This window comes from Pteropus vampyrus, unplaced genomic scaffold (assembly GCF_000151845.1).
Source record: "Pteropus vampyrus isolate Shadow unplaced genomic scaffold, Pvam_2.0 Scaffold348, whole genome shotgun sequence".
Classification (NCBI taxonomy): domain Eukaryota; kingdom Metazoa; phylum Chordata; class Mammalia; order Chiroptera; family Pteropodidae; genus Pteropus; species Pteropus vampyrus.
Genome location: NW_011889129.1, coordinates 1,689,232 through 1,700,565, shown reverse-complemented (window position 1 = coordinate 1,700,565; position 11,334 = coordinate 1,689,232). Strand labels below are relative to the sequence as shown.

The 11,334-nt window shown below is 48.7% G+C and overlaps 1 protein-coding gene across 1 annotated transcript in view; it reads right to left on the bottom strand.

Annotated features, from left to right (window-relative positions):
* Positions 1-368: 368 nt before the first annotated feature.
* The window catches only part of LOC105304668 (paired box protein Pax-2), a 52,044-nt gene continuing 41,078 nt past the window's right edge, over positions 369-11,334 (bottom strand). Inside the window, exons 6-8 of the mRNA XM_023522537.1 lie at positions 5,043-5,144; positions 2,824-2,910; positions 369-2,342 (exon numbers count right to left, since the gene is read on the bottom strand). Of these exons, the coding sequence (XP_023378305.1) occupies positions 2,221-2,342; positions 2,824-2,910; positions 5,043-5,144 (311 nt within the window). The 3' untranslated portion in view covers positions 369-2,220. The remainder of the gene's footprint in view (positions 2,343-2,823; positions 2,911-5,042; positions 5,145-11,334) is intronic.

Here is an 11,334-nt window from a genome sequence, read left to right as displayed (position 1 = left end):
TATTAATTATTATTATTTATTATTTATTTATCATGTGCACAAAAAAAAAAAAAGAAAGAAAGAAAAAGAAAAGAATCAAAACGAACCGACGTACTGAGAGTAGCCGAGGAGACCAGAGCTGGCAAGGGGCTCTCTCGAGGGTTCCCTGGGTCCTGGCTCTGGACCCCTGAAGGGCCAGCCCCGCAAGGACTGGAATGGGCAGGGCCTCGAAGTTCAAACCTCGGCGCCCCGCCACCGGGCTCCGGGCACTGGAGACTGGCTGGGCGCCGGAAATTCCCTTAAACTATACTCTTTTCTTGCTTTCCTTTTCAAATAAAAAGGCTTGAATGGGAGAGACATCTGGGTGAGGATTCCAAGCCTTTTTCGCATTTAAGGATTTTTATTTATTTATTTATGTATTTTCACTTTTATTGACTTTGTTTCTGTTATTTCGAGTCGTCACGATCCACGGGTGAGGAGACATGCAGGGCGCATTGCCGCTACAAAGAGCAACTACGGGGCGGGGCGGCCCGGCTGCCGGCGGCTCAGGGCTAGTGGGTCACGGCCGCGAGGGGACAGGCTGCCACCTCTGATGTAGCCTACGAGGGCAAGGCTGCCGGGGCAGGGCTGGGAAGAGAGGCCGAGGGAGGAGCAGAGACAAAGAGACCAAGACAGAGAGAGACAGACAGACAGACAGAGAGGGTGAGAGAGATGGAGAGAAGGGAGAGGTGTGCAGGAGACGCGGAGGAGAGAGCGAAAACACAGAATTACAGAGAAACAGCCAACGAAACAGAGGCGAGAGGAGTCCACAGGACCATGTTCGTCATTTTGCATAGAGTTTTCTTTCGTAATTTTTTTAGTAACATAAAAAATGCCCCCCTCCCCCCAGGACGTGCTGTGCTTTTGAGGGCGTGTAGCTGTGTTCCCCCCTCCCCCCCAGCGAGCGGTGACTCTCACAGCACAGACAGCGGGGCGTATCTACAGGCGGGGCGGGTGGGCAGCTGGGACTCTACCGGGGCGGGGCGGGGCGGGGCGGACCGGGAGGGATTATATACACAGGGGTTCGCCTTCACACGACACACACCGTCTTTCTACAAAGCAGCAGCCTGTTGGGTTTTTTTTTTCTTTTTGCAAAGACCATCATATTAAATAAATGTAGACTTTTTGTGGTTCTGTTCAGTTCCTGCGGGAGGAAGAGCCTGGGGTGGAGTGGGCGGCCCCCCTACTTCTACCCCGCCGTAGCTCAGACACCAACTCAGAACCTGCTCCTACCATGGGCAGACCGAGAGAGTCTGTGTCCAGGGAGGGACATCAAGTAACTGATGGGGAAGACCAGTGCCCATGGCTTATGGAAACTGGTCCTGAGTTTCTGATGGGGCGGCGAGTTAGGGAGGAGAGATGCAGAGCATGGGAAAAGGACGGAAGCGAGGGGAGACTGGGAGGTCAGCAGACGGCTGAGACGCTGAGGTAGGGGCAAGGTGGGGCTGAGAGTCTGGTCACTAGTAGGAGGCGCCTGGGCAGTTCAGGTGGAGTAGGGAGGGAAGAGCCAAGAGTCGGGGCTCGGTGGGTGCAGGCTGCTGGGGCCTGCGTGCCTCGGTCCCAATCTTGGAAAGACCTGACGACCCCACCTTTTTGTTTCTAGACCCCAGCCCCCACGCCCCCATTCCATTCCTCCTTCTGGGGCAGGGCACCCTCGGAAGGTAGGGGCAGTCCGGCTGGCTCAGGAATAAGGACTTTCCCCGAGGCTTAGGCAGGAGGCTCTTCTTCCTTCTGCAGAAAATCGTTTCGTTCTTATTCTCCTTTGCCCAGTCCCTCCAGCGAGTCCTCCTGGCGCCTGAGCGCCGAGGCGGGCTGCTCCAGGGCTGGGCCGCGCTGCAGTCCGCGCTGATTGTGTGTCACAAAAACGTGTCCCCGCATGCAGCGGCGGGTCGGGCCACAGTTCGGCGTTGTGTGGCTGGTCCGCTCCAGGGCCGGCTTCGGCGAGGCCGGGGTGAGCTGGATCGAGCTGGGTCCGGCCCTCCTCACTGCGCCACGCAGTCCAGGCAGGAGAGGAGGGGTGGCGGGCGGGGTTGGGGGCAGTGAGCCTGGGCCTGAGGGTCCTGCCCGCAGCTCCAGTCGTAGAGTCCTGCCTTCGACGGGGTGACGTGAAGAGCTGCAGGCGTCCTGGGGTGGGGGTGGGGCTGGGGCTGTGACCCGGAGGCTTCGAGTCGCGTCGGTCCTCCCTCCCTCCAGGGTGGGCGGTCAGACGGGGACGATGTGGAGGCCGAAGCTGTCGGCCTGAAGCTTGATGTGGTCCCCGCGGTAACTAGTGGCGGTCATAGGCAGCGGCAGCAGCGGCAGGGGCGGAGCCCCGGGGGGCGGCACTATAATAATAAGGGGAACCTGGAAGTTAACACAGGAGAAGAATGGGCTGGGTGAGAGGACAAACAGGACAAAAAAAGGAAAGAAAAGCAAAGGAAAGACTTTCTGGGGCTGGGGTCTGGCGGGACCCGGGCAGGGGGACCTTGGTTGGGCTGCGAGGGAGATTGTCTCTAGGAGCGCTGCCGTTCACCAGGCGGGAGAAGGACCCAATCTGCGATCCCCGCCGCTCGACTGGGGAACTTCCAGTAGGGTCGAGGGTGGGGGCGGCGCAGGGCCATCCTGCGAGCGTGGAGGGAGGGGAAGGAAGAGCCAGAGGCGCGGGCGTCCTCAAGGGATCCCGCGCTCAGGGCTGCACTAACGGGCCTGCCCGGCCAGCACCCTGAGGTCGAGGGGCTGGGAGTCGGACGCGTCCAGAAGCAGCCGGGCTGAGCCGGCCAGCAGGCGGACGCGCTGAGCCGCCGGCCAGCCAGGTGGCGTACTCACTTAGTAAGGCGGGGTTGCTGAATCTCCAAGCCTCGTTGTAGGCCGTGTACTGGGGGTGGCTGTACGGGTTACCGGAGAACTCACTCCCTGCGAGAGGGTTGGGGAGTGGGGATCAGATACGAGCCACGCCGGGGCGGACCCAACGCGCCAGGCCGGTGGCCTCCCTCGGGTCGGAGGTGCAGGTGCGGCGGGCAGCACAATGCTGGCTGTGAGCGTGCGGGCAGTAATCCAGATTCCGCGTGGGAGAACCCATGGGTGTGTGGGGGCTGCAGAAGCACCAACGCTCCTCACACACGGGTGTGGAGGGCCTGAGCGGCCGTGCCCCCGCGGAGACGCCCTGGGCCACCAGGAAGGGTTTATTTCAGGTCTAGGCACCCTACCCCGCTGCACTGGGGGCCTTTTTAGTGGAGGCTCTGGTTCTGGGAGCTATAGCCCCACGGAGTGGAAGAGGGAGAGGGTGGCGGAAGAAAAGCCTTCAGGACACTTTGTCCCAGAAAGTCCTAAGAATAGCATCTCAGCACGGTGCCAAAGCAAGGGGTGGGGGCACCCCCCCACCCCGTCTCTCAATACGTGGACCACACAGCAATGGAAGGAGACAACGGGGAGCAGGTGGACTGCCCACTGGTCCGCTTGCGGTGAGCCGAGGGCTCACCTGGGCTGGGAACCGTCGGAAGCTGCTTCACTTCCTACGCGGGAGAAAGGCCAGGCCTCCGGGTTTCCCCCTCGCCCTTTCTCCTGTGTGATGACCCTAGACTGTTTACAGTGATCCCTAACCGCGGGTTAAGTAGAGGAGAAGGGGCCCCTCTCTGAGAGGGAGCTGGGGTGGGGGTGGGGATGCAGCCACTGGAAAGCCTGTTTATTGACGAGGAGGGAAAGCATGCGTGCAGCAGGATAATGAGCTTCTGAGCTCAACTGTGACCAAGAGGAACTGAGCTATCTCCTTCCCCATCGCTAATGAAACAAGTGTAATTTCCTCATCAGCACTAGATTCTGTTTAACGACTCCCCCCTTGCCACCATGAGCTCTCTGCGGCTCCCCTCATCCCCACCTCCTTGCAGACTCTTCCTCCCTCACCCCCACTGCTCTAAGACCTTCTTCAGTCCCCACCTGCTCACTGCCCGGATTTTCCTGGAAGAATCTCCTTGCCCCCAAACATTTCCACTCCCCCTACCCCACATCTCACTCTCTTCAGCCCCTTTTCTACCACACTCTGCAGCAGTGCCCTCTTTGCCATGCCCCCTACCTCTGCCTGCCCAGCGCTGTCCCTGGATGGACAGTCCAGGATTGGGGCCAGTCGCCCTCTTCTATCCACTCCCTGCCATGAGAGTTGAGCTTTAGGGTAGAGGCACACAAAAATGCAGCCAGCAGGAGTGGGTGCAGGCCCAGTGAGTCTCATTCTCTTTAAGGCAAGAGGTTTTTTTTTTTTTTTTTTTGGTGTTTATGCAAATAGGAGCTTTAACTTTCTTTGGCTTCAAGCCTGGCTCCCAATCTGGGGTGAGGGGTTGGGAAGAGCACAAGCTCCAGCTGCCATCACCATAGCCTAAATGTGGTCTCTTCCTCTGATTTACACAGCCCAATCCAGCTGCCCTCAGACAGGGCCTGGGTCCCAGCTCTGAGGAGCAAGGAGAGGGTCAGGTTCCTCTGAGGAGATGTGGGGGTGCTCTAGTTTATCTCTCTGAAGGTAGCCTCTCTGGTTCCTTCCATAATCTGTCCTCTGTTCCTCTTTCCTTAGGGACTAGCTCTCTCCTCTCTCTGGGGTGGGTGGGTTCTCAACACTAGTCTTCCCTGTGGGTTGGTGTGGACCAGGCTTTGTCTGAGTGACTGACATGCCCCTGGAAATGGTTCTTGGCTCCAAGTTTCCATGGAAACCAGGGCAGGCTCTCCCATGCAGTGTCAGCTGGCTGGGGGTGGGCCGGGGCACTGAGGGCGGAGCTGAGGCTGAGTGCTCCCTGGGCAGAGGCTTGGGTGGGTGGAGGGGCCATGATGTACAGTGAGGTGCACACAAGGGGCACTTCTGAAAGCCCTCTCCTTCAATTTCTTATGAAGGAGGATGAGGGAACATATGCAGCCTCTAGGGAGAGAATAGAATAGCAGTGGTTTGAGGGGAGAGAATATTGGGTCTCCTCCCACCCCTAGCCTCAGACTATAGACCACTCAGCAGCTCACCCACAATTTAGTTATCCCCACCTAAATTAGGCAGCTGCCGCATTGTCACCTACCAGGCACCATTCCTGCCAGGGTGGAGGTGGGATAGCTTCCCTGGCCAGTGGGGGGCACGTGAGGGGGGTAACCAGGCAGAGTGGTGCTCGCCATGTCACGACCTGGAAAAACACAAAGGGGAAGGGGTGAGGCCTGGAAGAGAGGGGGCTGTCTCTATTCATACCAGGGTACTCCGTGGAAAGAGGATCCTTGGAGAGGAAAAAACTGTGTGCAGACGCATGGAGATGCATGTGATGAGCAGGTCCAGGTGTGCCTTTCCAAGTGTCTAAGTTTGTTACCTAAATAAATGTCTGTTATAATGTTAGTTGTATGTTTGCACCTCTGCTCTGTGTAGCTCTCTGTGCATGTATGTGTATATGTGTTTGCCTTTGCTTGTGTCTCTTTGTAGACCAAACCCAAAGGGGGGTGACCTGGTTTTACTCCTCCTTCCCAGCAAGACATTTGGCTGTGGTCTCTCTAGTAGCCAAATGGACCTCTATTATCTTGCTCACCTCTCTGCTCCCTAACATCCCATCTTTCCTTCAGGCTTGGAAGACACCCAACCACTACCCACATGGGCTGATGGGTCTTTGTTGTTCTCTCCAAGTGGTGCTGCAGATACTGGGCCTGGCAGGTGTGGAGAGCAGGGGCCAGCCAGTGGGCTATTTTGCTGTTAGTGTTTATGGTATTTAAATGATAGAAAACCATCTCTGAAGCAAATCAGGAGCTTTTGACCCAACAGTGCATCAAATCAAGTTCCAATGAGCAAAATCTGCTCCCCCCCACCAACTGCTGGACTTCTGTCCTGGGAGGCCTCTGTTAGCTAGAGCTGGAGGGTGGGAGGCAGGGCTTTCCTTAGTGTCCTGGAATGAAGGCAAAGTGAGTCAATGTTAGGGAAATACCCACGGTCCACAGACACCTCCTCTGGAACACAGCTGCACCTGAGTGGCCTCCCTTCCTTGCCTGTCTCCTCCATCACCATGAAAGGGTCACCACCTCCCTTTGCACTTTAGCATGCTCCAATCTCTAATGACAAGAATTTGCCCCCTTTCCTCTTCCACACTTCCATGCCCTGAGGACTACTTTATGCTCTCCTGGGTCCCATTCATCCTCTCCAGATTCTCCTTATGCTTCCACTTCAGCCAGTGCCACTCTCCCACTCTAGCGCCTCTGTCCAAACTTGGGAAGGTAAAGTATGGCTGGAAGAAGTCAAAGAACTATGTAAAATTGGCCCAGTTCACTTTCTTTTCATCAATTGCATGAATCCTCATCTTCCTGATAGCTACTCCAAAGTCCCCCCTCCCGCTCTCTCTCCCCCTCCCCTCCCTTTCCTTCTCTCCCTTCTTCTTTCTCTTGCCCTCCTTTCTCTCCTTGCCAGTCTCCCCTTGAAATTGACCTTGCCTCCTACTTTTCTGAGATGTGTTTCCTCACCCCCACCTTAACACATCTGAGTGATTCATCCTTCCCTCAGTATACAGAGATACAGCTCCGATTTTTGTATTTCCAGCTGCCTGGTGAACATTTTCATTAGCTGTCCCACTGTCACTTCGAACCTGACAGGAATAAGAGCTGATTCATCTTCCCCACAATCAGTTCTACCAATGACCCACTTGAAGACCATCAGACCACAATTATTGGAGTCCTTCTTGACATAACCACTGCCCCGGCCCGCCATGTGAAGGAAGCCACCAAGTGTGGTCAATTTCTCTTAGCAATGTCTGTCACAGCTGTCCCTTCTCATTTCCTCTACCACATCCATAGCTCAGCTCCTAAGACCTGCTCTTCGTTTGCCACAACAGTTTTCCTGCTTGTATTCCCTGTCTCCACATTCTTTCCCCTCCAGCCTCTCCCAAATGTGGCTGCTTGGCTAGTCCTCATGAAACACTGCTCTCATCATATCACTTTCCTTGTAAAAACCTTCATTGATTCTCCTCTGTAGGCTACAGTTTGAATCTAAACACTGCCAAGCTTTCACAGCCTCCCAGGTACTCTTCCCCACCCAACTCTCTCAGTTCTGATTCGTTCCTCTCCTGGTTCAGTTTGACTGTTTTCACTGGCTTGTGTGCTGTGAAACCTCTGTGCTTGTGCCATATCATTTTTGTCTTCTTGCTCACAGTTTCCCTCTCCTTCCAGCTTAAGCCTTATTACCTCTACTATTCTACCCATCAGAGAAGTTTCTCTCTTCTGAACTTCTATAGTGTCTCTGCTCCATGGTTTATCATATCATTATATTTCATAATGCATCAGCCCTGTTGTTTCATATAATGGCTTGCTTCCTCGAATGGATCATAATCAAACCAAAGGTAGGGCCCTGTCTTCTGCACTATTTACACAGTTGAGAACATGGTAGATGCTCAATAAATACTTGTTGATTATTTTTCTATCACTTTATTGCGTTTATAGCCAACTCCAGGTGAGTTATATCATCTTTTGCTTCCTATGTGTTGGTCTCCTTTGAACAGGTAAAGGCTGGGACAAAATGTAAATGTTTGAATCTGCTTTTTCTCTAAAAATAGTTTGAACAATGGATTATGAATTTTTTTAGATTGATGAAAGATTTACAGTGAGGGACTCATATAGTATGACTTATCTTTATCATGCAATAGAATGATTTTTCCTCTATATCTGTCTGATAGAGCTAACATCTTACATTTTAAAACTCAAGAATAAATGACAGAGTAGACCTGTCAAACAAGAGGTCTCTTTGGACTCCCAGAGATATAGAAGAAAGACTCAGTGTTTGCTTTGTTGTGAGTTTTCTTTCATTGACTTCTATTATTAATAAAAGGTACACTCTTTTTGACCACCTCTTAGCAGAGTGGACATGAAGTGGACAATGAGAGTAATATCTATCAATTCCTAGAGATAGTAATAATATGGCACTTCTTGGTCCAAAAAGACCCAAGACAGAGGAAAGTTAGGGGGGATGTAAAGGTTTTGAAATTAGATATACAAACCCAATTCCTCTTGGTCCTGCGATTTTAACTATCTACGAAGCAGCCAGGAAAAGAAATATGCTTCTTTCTTAATAAACAGGAATTTAAATGCATTTGAATTTTGATTTTCAGCTGCATGGTTTCCACAACCTGTCACACATGAATTCCTTGTAATCTAAGGTTTTGTCACTCAATCTCCTACCTAGCTTCAGGGGAGAGAAAGAAAGGCTAGATGACTGGAAAGGTGTTTCCAACTAACCTGCAGTTACCCCTACTGTAATGTTTATTTTCACTGGCTTTTTCTCTTGCAAAATGATAAGGCCGACTTCCAGCATATAGAAACTTTTGTATGCTGAAAGTCATCCACAGAACTGTTGATTGAAAGACACATTTCCAAATTCTATACAAAAAACTGGGAAGTGCTATTCAGACATATTTTTATAGTCAAAGATGTCAGTCTATTTTTTTCCCCAAATGTTTTTTTTTTTATTGAGGTAACACTGGTTTGTAGTATTATATAAGTTTCAGATGTAAGGCATTATGATTTGATTATCTGTATTTATCCAAAGAATATGAAAACACTAATTCAAAAAGATACATGCACGTCTTTGTTCATTGCAGCATTATTTACAATAGCCAAGATATGGAAACAATCTATCTCTATATATAGATATATATATAGATATGTATAGATATATATAGATATAGATATAGATATATAATGTAATACTATGAAATACTGCCATTTGTGACAATGCAGATGTACCTTGAGGGTATTATGCTAAGGAAATAAATCAGAGAAAGACAAACATTGTATAATTTCACTCATGTGGAATATTAAGAAAGAAAAACAAATGAACAAGCAAAACAAAACAAAACAAAAAACTTATAGATACAGACAACAGATTGTTGGTTACCAGACATTTCTAAAATGTGAGAGAAGAGACCCATGATGAACAAAAAGCATGCAAGCTTCCTGGCTTCGAGTGTGCAGCTGTGCTTCTGCAGATTCTGGAACGTCAGTATCACCACAAAGAGATGCCTGTTCAGGACCCCTAAGCCAACAAAGGTGCTCGCCACTGCATACGAAGCACTCTCAATGGCTTCATTAGTACACAGGTGACACCTGATGAGCAGGAAAAAATTTACCAAATTCTTGCCAGAGCCATATATTCTTCTGGAACACCATTGTCAATAATGGAAAACACATACTGCAGGAAGTTTTCCAATTACTAAGACCATCATACCATTTCCTCAGCAGCATTCTTTGAGCAAGCCTCTTTGAGTGAGAGAATATGAATGGGTAATGGAATCTGTGCAAGGAAAAATCAACAGAGCACTAGGCCTTGAGTTACTACAGATGGACAAATGGGAGTGGAGACAAGCTCTGAAATTGTAAGACGGCACGGCCATGTCCTCAAACAAGCAAAAGCATAGAAAGAGAAGAAAACAGCTACCCAGCAGAATATAACGATTATAAATATGTGCTATCCAACAGGAGATAAGAAGCAGTCAAGTATTTGCTTTGCTCTGTCCACATGTCAGTAACAAGAAAATAGCGCCAATAATCACAAATGGATAAAACCCCGCATATTACAAGAGGATAGGCACTTCATATTGGATACTTGTTTCCTAAGATTACAAAGTTTTAAGATAAAAGAGGCTTTGAGATGATCAGTCTAACTTGCTTGATTTAAAGTTGAGCAAATGGCGGCACAGAGAGACATAATGACCTTTCCATGGCTACAGAACTAGTAAATGACAGAGTCAAAGTTTGAAGCTATGTCTGTACCAGACTGCCTTTTAATGATAATGTGAAACCAGATACTTGCCAAAAGAGCCAAAGAAAGGGAAAAGAAGTAATCTGACAAGCATATTGTCTCATATTGTCACTGCCATCATTAAGAGGAGACAAGAAAAATAGGACACAAAGAATAAAATTCTGACACCAAAAGACTGTAGCAGAACTCCATCGGATGGTTTATTAATCTCCTTTGAGAGTTTTCTAAAAAACAGAGGCTCTTCAAGAAACAGTAGTAGTTGAGAATCTTAAAGTACCCAGAAGTGTTAGAAGCACTGTACTTGATGAGGATATCTTCTCAGTTCAACTACAGAAGTCCCTGAAGATTCTAAAGCCAATTTCTACAGCAATCACTACATCGGAATCAGACAGTGCACTTTTGTCAGACATTTCTTACCAAATGGGCCAGATCGAATCAACTGTTTTGGAGACTCTAAGTGCAGTTCTTCTTACAAGTACAGAGAAAAGCAAAGTGAAAGACTATTAAGAAATTGGAAAATTTCAGCCACCAGATAATTCATGGTCTTTTGTCAGGACTAAGATTCAAAGACCAAGTTGTGTTTCTACTTGCATGAAGACTAGCTAACATTCATTGAACACCTACTGTACGGTAGGCACTGACCTAAATGCTTTCTATGTCTTATTTCATTTAAGCTTCACCTCAATCTATGCTGCTGATCTGTTTTTGATCACCGTTTTACAGATGAGAAAATGAAACTCAGAGGGGCTAAGTATTATGTCCAAGATTTCACAGCTAGTAGATGGCAGAACCTGGGTTACAGAACAAACAATATATTCAGTATACCTAGGTAATTCTAGAACGACATTCTCAAGTACTATAGACCCAGAAAATAGGTATTTGGTCTAGGAAAGTAACCTGGGATTATGTTAAGCGAATCCTTCCTGTAACAGAACCTCTTGTCCCTTTTTGTTCCTTGCATGTTTCACATTCTTCCATTTTCTACAGCAAGGGTTTTTTAATTGGGGTTCCCTGATCCTGTAGGACCCCATAGTTATGCTTCAGGGAGTCTGTATAAAGCCATACATAAGATGTTATAGATATACATAGAGAACGTCTAGATGATTTTCATCCTATTCTCAAAAGTATTCATGACCCAGAGATTAATTATTGAATTGTACCAATAAACAAGATCATACAAAGAACAGCAAAATATCACGTGAAAGAACGGAGAGGCTTATCCCAAGTGAGGAAAATGTCAGCATTCAGAAGAGTAAGGAAATAATAAAAAGAAAGCCACCAAAGCAGCAGAGATGCTTTGGCTCAGTGATGGTTCAGACAACAAGACTTATTAGACATAGATTTATACAGCAAAAGTTATATTCAGTGAGTTTAGAGATGCTTTTCCTCAGCATCTTTCTCTGAAAATGAGCACTTTCGTTATCCACTTGACACTGTGGAGGACCCTAAGGCCACAAAACATAACTCTTGTTTTACTATCCTATCCTCAAGTTTGTCTGCTTCTCATAAGGTAGCAAAAATGAAGACATTAGATTGCTTCAAGGTTGGCAGTCTGTGGCTGCATTTGACACAAGCATTTATACTAATTCCAAGAA